General features: G+C 31.6%; 1 protein-coding gene across 4 annotated transcripts; it reads right to left on the minus strand.

Annotated features, from left to right (window-relative positions):
* Positions 1 to 6,669: 6,669 nt before the first annotated feature.
* LOC108481044 (SNF1-related protein kinase regulatory subunit beta-3-like) lies at positions 6,670 to 9,762 on the minus strand. Of its 4 annotated transcripts, none has more exons than XM_017784218.2 (4): positions 9,576 to 9,762; positions 9,268 to 9,367; positions 7,387 to 7,483; positions 6,670 to 7,312 (listed from the first exon to the last, which is right to left on the minus strand). In XM_017784218.2, exons 3-4 carry the CDS (start codon positions 7,411 to 7,413, stop codon positions 6,986 to 6,988), a joined length of 354 nt encoding a protein of 117 aa, XP_017639707.1. In that variant the 5' UTR covers positions 7,414 to 7,483; positions 9,268 to 9,367; positions 9,576 to 9,762; the 3' UTR covers positions 6,670 to 6,985. The 4 variants fall into 4 exon arrangements, with proteins under 4 accessions (XP_017639707.1, XP_017639705.1, XP_052882168.1 ...); XM_017784216.2 differs by having other exon boundaries at positions 9,268 to 9,375; XM_053026208.1 differs by lacking the exon at positions 9,576 to 9,762 and having other exon boundaries at positions 9,268 to 9,484.
* Between the last annotated feature and the right edge of the window lie 11,685 nt (positions 9,763 to 21,447).

Genomic DNA, 21,447 nt, shown 5'->3' on the forward strand with positions numbered 1-21,447 from the left:
TTCTCAATTTCATCCAGAGAAAAAGAGAGTGAGATTGAAGCTCGTTGGAGAAAAAGAGAGAAGAGAAAAATCAGTTTTTTCAAGTTTGGTGCAGCAGTGATCAACTCTTCGATCGAAGGTTCATCCGTGGTTCGATTGAGCTGATTTTTGGACAGCAGCTAGACGATAAGGTGTTCTTGACTTTGTACGATCGGATTTTTCATCCGAGTCTTGTAGTGTTTGAAATACCCGTTTTTCAGCAGCTGTATTTTTTGTGATGTTCTCTCATTTTTCTCTCTTTTGCTAAAGATTACATATTGTTAGCCTTGTTGGAGCTGAATGCTTGTTGTAGGCTTGATATTGTGATCTTGTTGTCGAACATTTGATGATAGTAGAGCTCTTGATCGGACTCTAAAGTCCCGTGGTTTTTTTTACCCTTAATTTAGAGGGGTTTTCCACGTAAAAATACCGGTGTCTCTATTTATTTTTGTTGTGGTTGCATTAGTCGATTTGTGGTTGATTAAGGTTGCTAGAGAACATATTTTGTGCTATTGTGCTTGCCATAATTTTTGACAGAGTTATAGGGTGAGAAAGAACACGGTTGTGCTTTCGCTTTGTTTGATTGTTCGATTTCTTCCCAACAAACCGGTATCGAGCTTGGTTATTATATCGATAATTATGGAAATTAATACGAGCAAGATGATTATGTTGAATGGCACAAATTATCAACTTTGGCGGAATAAAATGAAGGATTTGTTGTTTGTGAAGGCTTTGCATCTTCCGGTCTTTACTACTCAAAAACCCGATTTGAAAAGTGATGAAGAATGAGATTTTGAGCATCAACAAATGTGTGGCTTTATTCGCAATTTGTTGAAGAAAATGTTTACAACCACATTGATCAGGAGACACATGCTCGAACATTGTGGGAGAAGCTTGAAAGCTTGTATGCTTCGAGGTCGGGCAATAACAAGTTATTTTTGCTGAAGAAAATGATGGCGCTGAAATATAAAGAAGGAATGTCTATAGCTGACCATGTTAGTGAATTTCAGAGTGTGATGAATCAGTTGCTTGGTATGGGTGTTAAATTTGATGACGAGATTTTAGGACTTTGGTTGCTTGCTACTCTACCAGACTCTTGAGAGACCTTTCGGGTCTCGCTCATTAATTCTGCCCCACGGAATATTATTACTTTGGATTTGGCTAAGAGTGGTGTGTTGAATGAAGAGGTTAGAAGAAGATCTCAGGGTTCTACATCACAGTCCGAGGTGTTGGTTATCGAGAATAGGGGGAGAAACAGAGACAAAGATGGAAAGGATAGAGATAAAAGCCGAAGCAAGTCAAGATCGAGATACAAGAATCTTGAGTGTCATCATTGTGGTAAGAAAGGTCATATCAAGAAATATTGCTTCAAGTGGAAGAAAAAGAACAAAGGTGGTGGTGATAAACACGATCGGAAAGACGATGAAAAATCCGAGCGTATTGCTACTGTTGCTCGTGAAGATCTATTAGTTATTTGTGATGAGAATTTGGTCAACCTAGCATGCGACGAGACTAGTTGGGTGATTGATACTGGTGCATCACTTCATGTCACGTCGAGGAAGGAATTCTTCACATCTTATACTCCTGGTGATTTTGGGGTATTGAAGATGGGTAATGACGGTTTGGTTTCGGTTATTGGTATGGGAGATGTTAGCTTGGTGAGTAACAATGGAACAAAGTTAACTCTCAAGGATGTCAGACATACACCGGATATCCGTTTGAATTTTATTTCTGCAGGAAAGCTTGATGATGAGGGATTCTGTAACACCTTCAGTGAAGGGCAGTGGAAGCTGACTAAAGGCTCATTGGTTGTGGGTCGAGGAAAGAAGAGCTCAAATTTGTACTTGATGCAAGCTTTGACTTCTCGAGAGACGGTGAATGTGACAGTGAATGATAGCTCAACTGAGTTGTGGCATAAACGACTCAGTCACATGAGTGGGAAGGGGCTTAACTGTTTAGCGAAGAAGAATCAACTTTCGGGTTTAAAGAATGCTACACTGAAGAATTGTGCTCATTGTCTAGCAGGAAAGTAGAGAAGAGTTTCATTTAGAAGCCGTCCTCCTCATAGAAAATCAGAGTTGCTAGAGTTGATCCATTCAGATGTTTGTGGTCCGATAAAAGTAAGATCACATGGTGGTGCACTTTATTTTGTAACTTTCATTGATGATTGTTCAAGAAAGCTATGGGTTTACACTTTAAAGTCTAAAAATCAAGTTTTTGAGGTGTTTAAACAGTTTCAAGCATCAGTTGAAAGGGAAACAGGGAAGAAGTTGAAGTGCATTCGTACTGATAATGGTGGCGAGTACACAGGGTCGTTTCATGAGTATTGTCTGCGACAAGGAATCAGACATCAGAAAACACCACCAAAGACTCCACAGTTAAATGGGTTAGCTGAAAGAATGAACCGAACATTGATTGAGAGAGTCAGATGTTTGTTGTCAGATGCAAAGTTGCCAAGATCGTTTTGGGCTGAAACTTTGAATACAGTGACACATGTGATAAATCTGTCTTCTAGTGTTCCTTTGAAAGGTGATGTGCCAGATAGAGTTTGGTTTGGTAAAGACGTGTCATATGATCACCTACGTGTGTTCGGTTGTAAAGTATTTGTTCATGTTACAAAGGATGAAAGATCCAAGTTGGATGCCAAGGCTCGACAATGCATTTTTATTGGTTATGGTCTAGATGGTGAGTTTGGTTATAGACTCTATGATCCAGTTCAGAAAAATCTCGTGAGAAGTAGAGATGTTGTCTTCATTGAGGATCAGACCATTGATGACATTGATAAGATGGAGAAAGTGGATTCACAAGGTAGTGGTGACTTGATCGATGTGAATCCGATTCACCTAGACTCTTCACCAGATCCTATCCAGGATGATGTGCATGGTGATATTAGTGGTGACCATCAGACTATAGGTGACTTTGATACTCCCATAGATGATGTTCTGAATGATCAACAACAAGCACCTATAGCTCCACCAGCAGTTCCACTTCGAATGTTTTAGAGAGATCGACGATCTTCTGTCAGGTATTCTCTTGATGAATATGTTCTTTTGACTGACGGGGGAGAACCTGAATGTTATGAAGAGGCTATGGAGAGTGAATGCAAAGATCAGTGGGTTGAAGCGATGAAAGACGAACTTCAATCCTTGCATGAGAACCATACCTTTGAATTGGTGAAACTCCCTAAGGGCAAAAGAGCTTTGAAGAATCGGTGGGTTTACAGGTTGAAGCAAGAAGAGAAGTCTTCATCTCCACGATACAAAGCTGGATTGGTCGTTAAGGGTTATACTCAAAAAAAGGGGGTTGATTTTGAAGAAATATTTTCTCCGGTTGTGAAGATGTCCTCTATAAGAACTATACTGAGTTTGGCAGCTTGTTATGACTTAGAGGTTGAACAAATGGATGTGAAAACCGCTTTTCTTCATGGTAACTTGGAAGAAGAGCTTTACATGGAGCAGCCAGAGGATTTTGTTACACAAGGGAAAGAGGACTATGTGTGCAGATTGAAGAAGAGCTTGTATGGTTTGAAGCAAGCTCCAAGGCAATGGTACAAGAAGTTTGAGTCTGTTATGGGGGAGCAAGGCTACAAGAAGACTACTTCTGATCATTGTGTGTTTGTTAAGAGATTCTCTGGTAATGATTTTATTATTCTTTTGCTCTATGTTGATGATATGATTATTGTTGGTCAGAATGCTTCTAGAATTGAGAAGTTGAAACAAGAGTTGAGTAAATCATTTGCAATGAAGGATTTGGGGCCAGCAAAGCAAATTATTGGCATAAGATTGACACGTGATAGAAAGGCCAAGAAATTATGGTTATCACAAGAAAGGTATATTGAGAAAGTACTTCAAAGGTTTAGTATGGACAAAGCTAAAGCAGTGAATACTCCCTTTGCTATGCACTTTAGATTGAGTGTTAAGCATGGTCCTTCCACAGAAAAGGAGAAGGAAGAGATGCAGAAAATTCCTTACTCTTCAGCCGTGGGTAGTTTGATGTACGCAATGGTTTGCACGAGACCAGACTTGGCTTATACTGTTGGTACAGTTAGTCGGTTTCTTTCTAATCCAGGCAGAGAGCATTGGAATGCAGTGAAGTGGATTATGAGATATCTCTGTGGCACTTCCAACATGAAACTTTGTTTCGACAATGAGAAACCTGTTCTTGTTGGGTATACAGATTCAGACATGGCCGGAGACATTGACTCGAGGAGATCTACTTTAGGTTACTTAATCACTTATGCAGGGGAAGCTGTGGCATGGCAATCAAGACTGCAAAAGTGTGTTGCATTGTCCACCACGGAATCAGAGTTTATTGCAGCAATCGAAGCGTGTAAGGAGATGCTTTGGATGAAGAAGTTTGTGCATGAGCTTGGTTTTACTCAGGAGAAGTATGTCCTGTATTGTGATAGCCAGAGTGCTATTCATCTTGGTAAGAACTCAACTTTTCATGCTAGATCTAAGCATATTGATGTGAGTTACCATTGGATACGAGATGTTCTTGAAGCTAAGCTATTAGAGCTTGAGAAGATACACACTAATGATAATGGTGCTGATATGTTGACGAATGCCTTACCAAGAGGAAAGTTTGAAGCATGTTGTTTGACTTCCGGCATGGAGGCATTCCCCACATAGTTGGAGGGGGAGATTTGTTGGGTATGGGTCCCACTATGTGGGGAACCCATATTTTCTACCACAATGTTTCGCCTTCTTTTTGGTTTTGTCAAAAGCCATTATTTTGGGGGGGCTTTTACGTGGGAGTGGGCAGCATTCTTAAGAGAGAAAAATTCTCAATTTCATCCAGAGAAAAAGAGAGTGAGATTGAAGCTCGTTGGAGAAAAAGAGAGAAGAGAAAAATCAGTTTTTTCAAGTTTGGTGCAGCAGTGATCAACTCTTCGATCGAAGGTTCATCCGTGGTTCGATCGAGCTGATTTTTGGACAGCAGCTAGACGATAAGGTGTTCTTGACTTTGTACGGTCGGATTTTTCATCCGAGTCTTGTAGCGTCGGAAATACCCATTTTTCAGCAGCTGCATTTTTTGTGATGTTCTCTCATTTTTCTCTCTTTTGCTGAAGATTACATATTGTTAGCCTTGTTGGAGTTGAATGCTTGTTGTAGGCTTGATATTGTAGTTGAATATTTGATGATAGTGGAGCTCTTGATCGGACTCTAAAGTCCCGTGGTTATTTTTACCCTTAATTTAGAGGGGTTTTCCACGTAAAAATACCGGTGTCTCTATTTATTTTTGTTGTGGTTGCATTAGTTGATTTGTGGTTGATTAAGGTTGCTAGAGAACGTATTTTGTGCTATTGTGCTTGCCATAATTTTTGACAGGAGTTATAGGGTGAGAAAGAACACCGGTTGTGCTTTCGCTTTGTTTCGGTTGTTCAGTTTCTTCCCAACAAATTATTCTAGTGTTGCAATTACTGTCTTCTCTTTTTTCTTTTTTTCTTTTTTTTTTAAATTACTTTACAAACATAACATGTTTATATTAATTTATAATAATTTATTTATTGTTTATATTATGTGTAATGTTTTTGTGTTATTATATATGGTTGTTATAAATAATAATACTGAACTTAGCATAAATGTTAAAAAGGAAATGTGAAGCAGCAATTGTGGTTGCTTAGCAACACAAACGCTGGTTAGCTTCAGCAAACTTTTAAAAATTCACTGCAATTTGCTGGACAATTGGTAAGGGGATATTTAATTTGGATTAAATTTAATAAACCCTTTTCTTTCAATCTTACATGTCACTTCCAACTTGAAACTTTCAAATTTCTTCATTATAAAATGTCCTCAACCTCATATTTCCACCTAAGTCAAGTGGTAAAATTATTTTATTTTTCTTTTTTAAAGTATATAATATTGGTCATAATTCTTACCCTTTCTTAGGCTCTGAGAGAGTTTTTTTGGGTGGTAAGGATAGCCAGCATATCACAATTAAACTTTATCATTGATATAAAAAATACAATTCCATAATTTATATGCAAGAAATTAACAAGTATGGGCAATTTTGGACTTTATATGTAACGGAGTAGCAAAAGTCTAATATAAGTTCATGTGTTTATTAGCAACTAGACTTTCCAATTTTTATAAAATAGAGGGATGAAATTCAAAATTAGTGAATCTAAATAATTAGCATCCTTAATTATTACAATTAAAAGAATAGTATTAGCTATTTGGACTAACTAGTGACATTATAATAAAAGGATCAAATTATGTTCAATTAAAATACAATAGCTTAAAAGCTAAATGTAAGATCAAAATCATATTTGACCAGAAAAAAAATTTTATGTCCAGGGGCCAGAATGAAAGAATATATAAAGCACACCTCATGATAATCTCCAGGGGCCAGAATGAAAGAATATATATAATATATGCCTTGACTTATGCATATATTTCTAAAATACTAGTACATCAATGTTTGAAAGCTTTCCTTCGCTGTAGGAACCGTACACCAGTACATTGTACACTGGTACAAAGGTTTAAATATTTCTTGGAGAAATTCATTATGCAATTAAATTCCCCATCACCAAATAAACAAACATGTTTCACATATTTTGACCTCTCACCATAAAAAGGGACAAATGAAGATTGAAGATAAAGCACCTGTTTAAATATATAACAAAAAGCTATCAAAATGGCTAACATGTCCAACTAAATGAACCAATCCATTCAATTCAATTCCCACAAATACAAGTTCTTTTAAGTTTAGTACCATCCTATGCAGCAAACAAGCTCACAGGACCGCAAATACCGAGCTACGAGAAAGCTTTATATGTATCACAACATAAACTGATGATATTTTCATGTTAAAATGTTAAATTTTGAGGTTCAATGGACGACCCCTAATCATCGAGCAAAACCAATGAATATTCTTTCATCTAATTCCCTATTCGAGTCTATCGAAACTAATTGGATCACTAGGGCTAACCAACAAACTGAAGGCCTATTCGATGTTCATAACTTTAAGTATGAGAACTACCCCTTCTTGGAACTGGTTTGTATAGCACAACAGTAACATACTTTGAACGGAAACGGTGAGTAAACCCTAGTGCCACTACAGATCTTGGTGCCTCTCGATTTTCAATGTAAAGATGATTTAGAATCACGTTTTCTGGCAAAGGAAGATTCCCAGAAGTATTCATACTCGTGGGGTAACTGAGCAACGAACGGTGCAGGTGTGGAGGGACAACTGGAGGGTCACGTGCATCATCTTCATTCCCAGGGTAGGCGTTATTATAACTTGAATCAGGTGATCTTGGCACTTCAAATCCAATGACGGTTGCTTCATCCTGAACAAAACACTGCATGGTTAAACCCCCCAATTTTTAACACTACAAATAATCACTAAGATTCGATGACTTACTTGATCTTCACCATATTGGTTGTTCATACTGAGTGGTGACACGAGATGCTAAAGCAGCTAAATTATAAACAAAGCAATATTATAACACCAACTGAGCCTGAAATAAAACAATTATGTCTATGTGAGCATTTCAAAGTTTAACTAAGTAACATGTAAACTTTAACAACAAGAGAAATATAGAATTTAATAAAAATAGAATTCAATAAGGCCTCATTCGAACTAGAATGAACAGTACTAAAACATTATTTTTTGAATGAGAGTTTAACAGAAATTCCACAACATAAAAAATGGGGCACTAAGCTCATCAGCTCTCTTGAGTTGTTTTCAGGAAGACTTGAAAACACATCACACCTCCAACAGGGCTCTTTTGAGTCGAAACTAGCATGGTTGTTAATCATGGAGCTGAGTAACATCTAACAAATTTGTGTTTCCCACGCACTCAGATCCAAAATGGTAGTGTCCCGAAGTCTTCCAAGAAGAGCACATTAATGGTGCATAATCTGACAACTACAAATACTCACAGATAGATTCCTAAACAAGAGTCATCACATCTAAATCTGAGAACCAATATTCTTTGAGGACCAGTCAACCTGGGTTTAACTTTTCAAAAGAATAAATAGTACTAGTAGTTAAGCCGGCCAGAAAATGAAGATCACTTTTTAACTACATATTAACAAAACATTAAACAATGTCCTATGATGAATGGCAAGTCCAGAAGACTGCAAATGCAGCAGCGCAATGCCACAACCTTGTAAAAGTGTCTAGTGTGTTGAAAGCAGAGACTATGGGCTAAAGTTGCAAAACCAGAATGCAAAGAAAATGTTTGAGAAAACAAGAAGGCATTGTTCATTAAGACCAGCAGAAATGCTAAAAAGCTTAGACTATGTCAGTATGTCTCAACTACCTAACAAGTAGGGGTAGGACAGAATCATAAGGCCTTCAATACTATCATTAGCAAAGGCCATTCAGCTTAAGCATCAAGAATCACCAAAGTATCTTAAGTTGTCTAAGAAATACAAAGAAGAGGCTTTTAGAGAGTATGAGAGAAACATATTTTTCTTGCTCATAGGTAACATTTACATAACAAGGATTGCATATTTAGTAAATGCCCATATAGATGATATTCAAATGCATCTTACAGGCCTGTCGGTTCATTGAAGTCCTGCCTTTCTCCAGGAAAAAAGTAAGCCCTTATTGCTTCTAACTTGGAATTGTCCGCAAAGTGACACGAAAAGTTCCATAATTATTTGAAGGAGTTATACACAATCAATAAGTTAGGTCTTATGTAAAAACTTTTATTTCTATGCAACCAGAGAGATATCTCTTGGCATTGAGTGATAATCACATTGACATTGACAGATTTCGGATGGTTAGAAAATTCAACTGTACTTTTTTATACTTAGGTTAGATTTCTTTTACCACAAACATCAGTTGAAGCTATTGCATCAACAACCAAAACCCCAAAGTGGGACATATATAGTTCTGCTCATATATTCTATTGAAATTTTCCTATTCATTTGCATATTATGATGTTCAGTAAAATCTACAATTCTATGAAGCATCAATCTTAAGAAACTCATGAATCTAATTTTACACGTTTAGACCATTCTCTAATAAATAACACCGCCAACTCTCCAGTTCATTATAACATCCAATCTTTATAACAAGACTGATGAAAACATCAATTTTTTCAAAGCATACAATGCAAAGCTTCTAACAATCTCCATATCTTATCCGAAGCAAAAATAATTCAGCCCAACAAAAGCATTGGAAAACTAGTAGACACAACCTAAAATTCAGAAAATACAAGAAGCACTAATAGCAACATTAAAGCCAAAGAAATTAATTTGTTAAATAACAATAATAAAAAGGGAGACTGACCTGAATCACCAAAACTCTCCACCTTCTCAATAACAAAAATCCAAACTTTACACTAAAATAGTTGAATAATTTTTCAATGTCGCCAAGCTTTGAAGCTTACCTGCAGAACTAAAGTAAACCCAGGTTAAATCTGACCCAGCACATGAAAAACTTAGCAGAACAAAAAAAAATACCCAACAATTTGAACCCCCAGAATTCACTGCAATATATATATATATATATATATATATATATTATATAACCAAATAAAATTATGCTAAAAATAACAGGATGGGATTTCAAGAAATAAGCACGTTAGTGTGGCTTACCCTGACAAAAAGGGAAAAATTTTTCTAGAAGAAAATACAGGGAAAAAATAAGTAACTGTTGGAGAAGAACCCAAAAATAAGAGACTTGGCTAGTGGCAGGGGAATCAACCACGAGAATCTGCCATGATAGTATAAGGAGAGGAAGGAAAAAAAAAGGAAATGGTAATTAAATAAATAATTAACTCTTTTTTTTTGTAAATTCTTAAAACGCTCTCGATAAATTAATGGGTAAATTTTATTTATAGTCACTTAACTATTAGTAAATTTACACTTTAGTCACTCATGTTAAATTAGTAATAGACTAATGTCATGGCATGTTAGCTCATGGACTTAATTTGGTTAATGAAATATAATTAAAATATCATTGATTTTTATATCTAAAACAAATAAAAATATAAAAATCCTAAATAATTTGAAAAATCATACTTTATTTTCTAAAATTATAAAAAATTAAATTTATAATGCTACGAAAAATTATTTAAATTTAAAATATTCATAAAATTTTAAAGATATAAAAAATAGCCAAAGATTAAAAAACCTAGAAAAGTTTATATAATTCTATTAATTGTTACAATTTACTCCACAAATTATCTTTGTTTCTATTAAACACAAAAATTATAAATAGTGTTCTTCTCATGTAAGTGTTCTTCTCATGTAGATCATCTTCAACTTACACTCAAAATGAGAATCATCAAAATAAAAAAATTTGAGCAAAAAAAATCTTGAATTTACATTTTCATCATTAAGTGAAGAGAGGAAAAACTATATAGAAAGTCATGTAGCTGGACAATAGGTTTTAGGATTTAAAAAAAAGTTAAAACTTTTTAAAATTTATGAATTTTAATTTTTTATAATTTCAAAAAATAAATTATGAAATTCCATACTTTTTAAGAATTTCTCTTGGATTTATCACTAATTTCTTTTGAAGTACCAAATTGTATTTTAGTTATAGTTTAGGGACCAAATTAGTTATTAAACCTATGATTTAATGTTTCATTACATCAATTCGTTAGCGAACATTTTGTAACTTTTTATAATTAGGTAAGTAAAACAAAAACTTACCAATAATTGAATAACTAATGGTGTAGCTTACCTAGATATTTTTGAAGAATAGTGACTTAACGACCCACATTGACATCTATTTGAATAATATCCTTCGGAGGTATGTCCTTCACAAAACTAGGGTTTAACTCAGTTTTTGACCCTATAGATGAGACAGATGATTCTTCAAATGGAACTCTCTTAACTATTTTCCTTTTCTAAGAGACTTTGGATGGAGCAAAGGCGTTCCCTCTCTGAGCTTTCTTGGTATAGGCTAAGGCTTCAAGCTCCTTATTCACTATGGAACATGTACTAAATTGTACTGGTAGAGCTATTTACAAAACATAAGTTTCACATAACTTTGAGATTGTTATTCTGCTAGAAATTAGAGAGAATTTATTTTCTAAGTATAAATTATATTTTCTAGGAATAACAATTTTTCTAATTTCTATTGAGAGAGAATTATTTTTCTACTGAAAGTAATAAATCGTTTCTGATTCTATGTTTGATTCGTGATTGTTCGAGCCCACACTCGAAACGGTTCTATGTTTTACTAATATTTATTCATGTAGGGCATGATCTATATGAATAGAACATGAAATATGACAGTTGAATTGTTAATATATTAATCATAAAAATAATTACTCTATACTAATATAAGTGGATCATTCCTCTTATGTATACGATATGCGTAAAGCTAAAAGCTAGAATGTCTTCGATGTTTTTCTTTTGCTAAAATTATGAGTTAGCCTTGAATTATATTATTTTTTTTATTTTAGTACTTAAATATTTTTTTATTTTATTTTGATATTTAAACTATCATTTCCGTCCCATTTTACCCTAATGTTATTAGTGTCCAATAAGAATGTGCCACTCGTTGCATTCTTATTGGCGACTTTTTTATTTTGGAGTAAATTAGGATGAAAATGATAATTCATGTAACAAAATGAAACAAAAAAATAGATAAAAAAACCGAATATAGTTGAAGGGCTAAATATAGTTGAAGGGTTTTAAAGTTGATTCAATAAAATTAATGATTAGCTAATATTATTAGAAATTAAATTAATGATCAAATATACTTTAAAACCCAAATTAAATAACATCCATTGATTTATATTTGACAAATTAAACGTAAAATTAAATAAACTAACCATTTAACATTAACTTTATTCTATTAAAAAATTATAAAAATTCAAACATAATATTAGCAATTATCTTTCGTTAAATCAACATTAAAATCCGAATTAAACGCTAAAAATTAACATTATTATCTTTGAGTACCAATATATATATAATTTTTATCAAATATAAGGTCTAAATTAGACCAAAAATAACACAAGTGCCACTTTAAAAAAATGTCAAATTTGAGTATCAAATGGTATATTAAAACTACTTTAAAATGTTACGAAGATAAAACTATTTTTCTTCTTAAAATATATATACAGAATGTCTAATTTTGGTTTTAGCCCTCTATTGTGCAGAAATTTAAGATGCAATCCTCTATTTTAATTTGGTATTTATAACATTATTTGTATGTCGTTATTAAAGTGATGGCACAAAATATTTTTACTATTATTTGGCTCACAGTTTAGTCACATAAAAATCTAGTTAATCATATTTAAATATTAATAAAGTTACATATCAATCGAATGTTTAAGGTTGATTTTTATTTAAAAAATTCATATCATCAATTTAAACTTACTAATAACATTATAGAGAATAATTTTAGATTATTAAAATACAGGATTAAACCCTATATTTTAATATAGTGGGAAGACTAAAACCACAAATTAGTTCAATTTTCTTTTACTTCTTGGTCCGGAGTTTTCGCCATTTAATAAAATATGATGGGCTCAAAATACTTCTGTAAAAACCCAAATACAGCCCAAGCCCAAGAAATATGACATTATAAAGCAATAAAGAAATATAACATAATATTGCTTCAATTAATGTGATTGAAATAATTTAAAAGTAATTTTTCTTATAAAAATTTGTTTTATGCATTTTCATATATGAATCTACGTTGACACTAATCACATCTCGATACTTCATCAAAAATCATTAAAATTTAATTTTTTCAACTTACTTTTCGATGTATAACTTTATAATTTTATAAAGTTATACATCAAAGTATATTCAACATTAATTAGTTTTAACTAACATTTATTAGGTCTAATGGTAAAAATTCGATGTTTCTTAAATAAAAACGTAGGGATGAACAACTTTTTTCACAGCTGATTGGGAAAGAGATATGTGGAATGACATATATAATAATGCTTGCTAAAAAATTACTCCCTTTACCATATGCTCTCAAACCTAATGAGATTTATGGAATGAGATATGTATTTATTTCTTGAATATTTATGCACTCTTAATTTATTTTTAATTTACTGTATAAAATGATTTTTATGCAACTCTATATTAATTGAAATACTTAACTTGACAAATTTTTTCAGAGTGTGATATAATTATCACTAATAATATAGTTTATAATTATATTGATACACTATTAATATTTATCAATTCCCACAAGATTAATATTTGCAAATAAAAACTTAAGAAATTTGTTTATTTAAAATTTCAAAACATTTAGTAATTAATTTCCATAATAGATATTTTAATTCCTTGATAATAATGTGTTATTTCAATAATTTCACCCAATAATGACTAAAATATTATAAACTAATAAATACTTAACAGTAAAATTTGTCATACCCTTATTTGTCATTTTACACATATTAACTTTCAGCTATTAGTTAAATTTTATCAAATACTTTTAAATAAATAATTAATTAGAACCAATTAATCAAACCAATCACTACAATCAACTATCAACTAATTACCAAACAAAATTCAAATCTTGTGATCGAATAAAATAATACTCAAGAAAACTTTGCTCTTCATTTAAGGAAACAATCCAACACGACTTTAAAAGTAAACAAACCTACCAAATATCGAAATGTTAATAAAAAAATATTAATCCATTTTATAAAGTAATATTTTTATTCGCATTTCAAAGCTAAATCTTAAAAGGTGGAACTTAGCATAATGGGATGACACATAATTGAGGTTAATTATTTTATTATAGCGCCAACAACTATTAAAAAAAAGGTTTGTTTTTCTTGGGTGGTGTCAGGCTTTGTAGTGCTTCCAAATTAATTTTTCCAATAACACATAAAATAAATAAAGTAACATGATTTAGAATAATAAAATTAAGATTAAGATAATATATAGTCGGTGACCACCTCAAACAAAGATTATCCATTAGTGTTAACAAAACAACGCTATACTTTTTTTTTAACAATCTCATAATTTTTCATAATTTTAAATAAAAAATAATATATTTTAATATACTCAAATTTACATTTTTTATACTAATAATAATATCTATATTAATCAAATTAAAATTCAATCGATAAAATAAAACTGAATAAACATGCATCAAAGCTAATTATCTTGGTTCATGTGCAGTTATTTAATAAGCTTTTCCCCTCATTTATCATTCACATCATTTTACTTTTAAGGTTAAATTATGATTTTTTTATTTGATTTTTATATTTTAATTTGATATAATTTAATTTTTTATAATTTCAGGATTTGGGTTTTTTTAATTATACAATAATTCACAAACTTAAGTATAATAGTAAATTTTTCCAAATGAATAGGTTTTTCTTTTTTCTTATCTAAAACTCTTAATGTTTAATAATTATAATGTTGTCAATTAAGTTCAAAGTGGAGTTAGATTGAATCTCCTTTTAAGAGATAAATTCTCTTAAACACTAAAATTTGAAATATTTTTAATAAAAATCGAACTCCTCACCCTTAGATAAAACATGTACTTTTACTGTATTATTATACAAATGCTAATAGATAATATATATTGTTAGATTAAAATTTTACTTTTAACTCCTAAAATTTTACAATTTTATTATAATCAAACGCCTTAAAACTCAAAACAATAAATATTGTATCCTCCTAATTCTTTCAAACACCATAAAATTGTATTTCTTTTTCTAAAAGTTTATAATTTAATCCCAAATCTTTTATAGATAAATTTTCACTTCACCCTTAAAAGATTTGATCTATTTTAAAGGTATGAAATATGTCCCATGGGCTAATATGAGGGTAGATAAGGGTCCTGAATTTCTCAAATGGAAAATGCTATTTAAATCTACTATAAAATAGTAAAATTAAAAATTACTTTATGATAAAATTATATTTTAACCTTTAAAAAAATATGTTCAACAATTATAATAAAAAATACATTTTCTCACTCCAATTCTAATTTCGTTAAAGTCATAAAAATTTTACTGTAAAAGAATTTATGAGGAAATATATTCAATTCTCATATTTAACTAATTCATAATGATTTGATTAATTTCATTTCATTTTCGAACTTCAATTATTTAAATATAATTAATTAAATAATAATTTGAAAACTTTAAATTAATTCTCAAACCATTTCTATTCTCAATAAGAAAACACGTTCATTTGTGAATACACTCCATTTTTCTAACTCCGTCATTTTCATTCATCCATGTTCATTTGCTTTTATATGCAATTTATTTCTATTTGCAATGAGCTAACAGAGGGACCAATTGGACATATATAATTAGAGCTCAAATAATTTATAATTAAGTTCTAACATTTTCGACTATTAATTATAAATCTATTTAGTCATGAAGTCATTGCACTATAGTACCGTAATTGAGCTTTTCCTAATTACATATCATTACGAAAACTATTTGATAAATGATCATCCAATAACCTTGTCATAAGCGTGTTACTCTCATAGGATACCCTTAATTTCTTTGGGATAAGTCTATTCTCTAAATTTGATCCTATTTTATGTCATGGTAACCATTACATCATTCTTTATGAATAGTCAATTACTATCAAATGATAATCAAGTCGTTTATCACAAACACAAACGACCCTTGACCATGTTCACTTTTCATCTATCATGTAATGTTGATGGGAGACTATTATTTACCTATTAGTTGAGCTATGAATTTCACTATTATGAATAATGCTACATATTGCAGAAGTCATATACCCAACACACTAGCTTTCGGTTCTTTATCTATTTGAACTTAGACTTTTATTTACATTAAAGTATTTGAGTCATGCATACATAGTTCATCATCCACTCAGGATTAATGTATGTCACACTATGAACGTCACAAGTGAACAAATTCATAAACTAATCTAGGATCTATTCTACTTGAGTCTTGTCTGATGTACTATATATTCTAGTCAGTCCAATCTATGCATCTATCTTGTGGGGTCATCCACTCCGATGCTCAAGACAAAGCATCTCCCCAATTGGACTTGATAGACGACATATTAGTCTTTCAATCAGTTTTTTCATTTCAAATTAGTCTAAGGACATGTTTAGGTTCATTTAATAATACAAGTTGTCTTTTCGTATTAAGATCCAACCACATAATACCGCTTAGTATTAGTTATACGTTAAATAACCAGTGAGCCAATGTTTGCTTCTATTTTACTTTGCATGCAAAAACCATTGAGCATAATATACAAAGGATATTAATGTGATCAATGAATATTTTATTAAAACAATATACAAGTATTTCGGGCCTTGTACTGTATAATAATGCCCCCTCAAATTTTAAAAAGTGACTCAGCGAGGACCTAAAAGAGTGAATTCTCATGCCTTGTTTGTATCGATGATTGCATAAAGTTTGTCTAGTACTAAATGGATATTATTTGGAATAACAATTTGCGAGAGACAAACGTATTTATTTGGCACTGAGCAAATTTTAGAGCGATATATTATGCTGTGCTATGCAAGAAATTATAAAAAGATGATGGTGAAGTCATTTACGTTGCTGGTATTCTTTGATATGTGTAGGATGAAGCCATGAAACTAGAGCAAAGTTATTGGTTGTATTTCCTCTATCTATGGATGTAACTTGTGAGAAGGTGATTTTCTCTATAAGAATTAGTTCTTATAGCTGAAGAAGAGATTAGGCAATGGCCTTTCATTTGGGGTGATGACTTGTTGCTGTGGAGGAAATGTGATTAGTGGCTCTTGGATTAGAGACATACATTGTCATGATTATTAATCATGGAACAACTTTGGAAATGTCTTAGACTTTGTGTTTTAAGGTAGTAATGGATGAAACTATGTCCACTAGAGAATTTTGGAATTGGATTTGATGATGAATAAATAATTTTATGAGAGTTTTAGGATATTATCTTATGGGTGACGAATGCACTAATAATCTCTTAAGGGACTTAAGATATCATCCCTAAGAGAAATAGATGGTTCGATCCTCTTATTTTGATTTCTCGGACCGAGAGATCCATGAATCGGGATCCTAATGCATATAGATACAAATGGTCCAATGGGAGCAAGAATTTCCAGGAGCATTTGGAACATTTCGTTTCTGAGCAGAAGAGCCGTTTTCAAGTAGTGTTCGATCGATTACGTATTAATCAATATTCGATTGATTGGTCTGAGGTTATCGACAAAAAAGATTTGTCTAAGTCCTTCTATATGCTATATGAAATAAATAAATAATTTAGGAAGAAAAAGCCTCAATAAGAATTCAAACTACCCCATATTGTATGATTGTCTGAATGCAATATTTTTTTATTTTTTTAAACTTTTATTATACTTTTCTATTCTAATTAAACTTTTCGATTCTAATAAAAAAAATAAAAATAAAGAATATCATTAATAATAATATTACGAAAATACTAATAATATCACGAATATTATAAATAACACAAATAAACTAATCTTTTGAATCTACCGTGCATCTTCAAATAACCCGATAGATCAAATAACTCGGTAGAATAGATCCAGCAATCTCACAGTTGTTCGAGTGCCGTGGGAATGTGAATTATGAAATCTTTAGGATTAATATCCCCGGTCCTTATACATGTGAAAATGTAGTACCTAATGGATGAATATATACTAAAATCATATATATTTTATGTCATGCATATACTAAGAAATTATACATTTCAAAATTATATTCATAAATAAATTATTAAAATTTTATCATGCGTTTATGCATGTGGAAATCACGTATTTAAAATACAAATATACATTTAAAAATAACATAAGAAAATTTAAATAGATAAATACATCATTTTAAGAATATTAAATACATTTAAATTGTTTATCATGATATTATCATTTTCTTGAGTTGCTATTGAGTTTACTTGCGAAAACAACTCAATCAATGATATTATCAATACTAGATTTTTCATACCCACGATGTGAGTGAAGGAAAATATAAAAAATAATTTCTTTTAAATTTTATTCAATAATGAATATAGTGTAATGGTAATGAAGTTGTATTTTGATACTATTGAACATCCGTCCAATCCTTGACTTTTTAAAGTGAAATTTAATTAAATCGAGTTTAAATTCAATTTGATTAATTAGATTTGAAGTTAAAATGAATAAATTTAGAATACGAGTGGATGTGAACGAAGCGCAGATGTGAATAAGACTGTACAAGCCCAATTTTGGGACCCAACTCAAACCTACCCAAAACCCATTACAACCCAAGCCCAATAGGCCCAAAATAATGTAGCCCAAACCTTTAGAGCAAAACAACAGGAATTTCAAACCCTAGGTGCGCCGCACCTAGGGTCTTCTGACCCCAACCACTGCCTCAGTGCTAGTGGCACCTCTACCACCGCCTCTGCTCCACTACCATTTGCCTGCGACAACAATAGGAGGATAGACAAAATATTAAAAGAGAAAAACATGTAATGGATATATATATATAAAGCCGGATATAAAAAAAAAAGGGGGAATTTTTTTTTTTTGATTTCAACAAACAGAATTTTTTTTTTTGATTTCAACAAACAAGAGTCTGTAGTCAAAGGCATAGAATATCCAATCAAAGAGCAAAACGTTAAAGAAAGAAACGAAAAACATTGAATCAAAAAAAATCAGAAAAACAAAGGTGATTTCATTTTTCCTTCGATTTATTTTTCTTTTATTTTCCTTTTCTATTTTCACACCCTTTCATTCGCACATATACATGTATTGTAAATAAAAATAGCAATATAAAAAGAGGGAAAAAGTTACAGGACGATTTCCGCCACCGTACGGTGGCCGGAGCGGCAGCACCACTGGTGGGCGTGGGTGGACTGAGGCCGAACCTCGTCACTTGCAGAGAGAAATCTCTCTTTTTTTTTCTTTTTTCCTTTTAACTCAGAAGAATGAAATTTCAGCAAAAATTTGGCCTTTATAGTTTCTCTGGTACGACGTCGTTTGGGGCAAACATTCCATCCCCAAAACGGCGTCGTTTCATGCCAGACCCGAGGACCCGACCCGCTTGTGCCAAGGATCCGCGTGTTTTGGGACTGAGGGTCTATTTGCGCTCTCAGTCCCTCCGCTTTTGAGGCTGGTTTCCATCTGGTCCTATCTCGTTTCTTTGATATTTCTAAATTTGATCGCTTCTTTTGTTTTTGTTACAATTTGGTCCCTAGACCACTCAAATGGCCAAGTACCCGAACGGTGTCGTTTATGAGTATGGGTTAATTTCCTATGTGGCCCTGTATTTACCTTGCGATTCATTTTAGCCTCCAATCTGCATTTCGCTATTTTTATTTTAAAATCTATACTCGAACTTTTGTTTCTTCATAATTTAATCCCATTTCTTTATTATTACTATTATCATTATTATTTGTTGCTTGATATATTATTGTTATTATTTTTATCCTCATTATTATTATTATTATTATTATTATTATTATTATTATTATTATTATTATTATTATTACTATTATTTGATACTATCATTACTATTATTATTCTAATTACCATTATTACTATTATATATATACATACCTTTTATTATTATTCATGTACATATATTTTAAATATTATTACCATTATTATTTTTATCACTTACATGGTTATTATATATATACATACCTTTTACTATTATTCATGTACATATATTTTAAATATTATTACCATTATTATTTTTATCACTTACATGGTTATTATTATTCTATTAATATATACTTTATTGCATATGTACGTATATACTGTAAATATCGTATCGTTTGTACATTCTATTATGTATATTTTTATAACTATTATGTGCTCATTTCATATATATCCCATATTTTTAATATATCATATATATTTTTCGTTTCTATTATTATATATATTTTAATACCATATGTATTATTATCGTCTTATACTATTGCTATTATTATTATTTTCGTCATCATCGCCATTTTTCTTTTGTCATGTTTTATGCATCTTTATTATTTCATGTATTCGAGGGTTTTATTTTCTTCATGCATTTGTTTATATTTACACATTACTAGACCTGCTATCATTTCATTTTTATATAATTGCTCACATTATTATTTTTGTTATCGCCACGTTCATTATTATACATTATTATTAATACCAAAATTTGCCTTTATAAATCACGTTATATTTTGTCACTCAATATATTCAAACAATTCTTTCATGAAAGTAATATCCTATATTAGGCAATTCGAGATAATCGTGCCCTAACTTACTGGGTTTCGACTTTTCTCAGTTAACCTAAATAACGGAATATATTCTTTTTAAATTATTATACGAGTTTTGAAAAATGCTTATTCTCGAAGATGTGAAGTGTTATGCCCTAACTTACCGGGTATGATATTTTGTCATCTCGAAATAAGAATTTTGTCTAGAAATAAAGGCAATATTCGGTGTTTGAGAACTCGAGAAAACGTACCTTAATTTACTGGGTTTCGACTTCTCTCGTTATTCTAAATAATCGAATACCCTTTTAATAAAATACACAGATTTCATAAAAGGCAAGCTCGCTCTCAAAAATTTAAGATGTCGTGTCCTAACTTACTGGGTGTGACATTTTATATTTTGAGACGAGAGGGTCTTTAACACTTGAGCTTTTTATAAAGAAGGATCGTATTTTAAAATTCTTTCACATTTTTTAATTTTCGACACTAAGACACTAATTAATCAACTAGGTACCAATTTTGGGCGACGAGGATGCTAATCCTTCCTCGTATGTAACCGACTCGAACCTGTTTTCTTGATTCTCGTAGACCAAAATTGTTGTTTAAATAAACCAAACTATTTATTAAAAACAACCACTTTTATGAGGTGACCCGATCACACCTCGTCAAAAAGGATTGATGGCGACTCCCGTTCTTTTATTTTCAAAATCCAGTCGATTCCCGTTTTTTTCAAAAAATAGTTACGACAAAGACAATCACCATTTCCATTCGGATCCATTGTTTCAGTCTCCCACCATTCATTTTGAACGGGGGAATTCATTTCTATCATGAAGAACGATTGGTTACCCTCTAAGGCCTTGAAACTGATTGATTGTATTGTAAAGGAACAAACACTTCACTATTACCACCCCAGCACATTATTGTCCATAAGACATTATTGAAATAAATAAATTTTCACCGTGCAAGTGGCTATTATAGAAATAGCAAGCAAGAATTATATACAAAGTTGGTGTCCTTGAAAAACCACCCTGGAACTGCCTTTTATTATTCCTCATCGATTCCTATTCCCAAGTCCCTGTTTTTCTCACTTGAAACCACTGATTTATTCGTCTAAACGAACTGCATGCACCCCGACAAGCCACGAAGGCTGCTGGCCTGCCTCAACTGCAACAGGGCCAAGCATCTCTAATAGTTTCTTACAATCTGTAAATTTTGACTTGATTTAATCTGAATCCCTATATAATTTTGTTGATTTGATAATTCAAATTTGAAAATAATTCGGATTAAAAATATCTAAATAAATAATCTAAAATGACTCAAAATTCAAATAACAAAATTTGAAATGACT

Source organism: Gossypium arboreum, chromosome 1, assembly GCF_025698485.1.
Source record: "Gossypium arboreum isolate Shixiya-1 chromosome 1, ASM2569848v2, whole genome shotgun sequence".
NCBI classification, from domain to species: Eukaryota; Viridiplantae; Streptophyta; class Magnoliopsida; order Malvales; family Malvaceae; genus Gossypium; species Gossypium arboreum.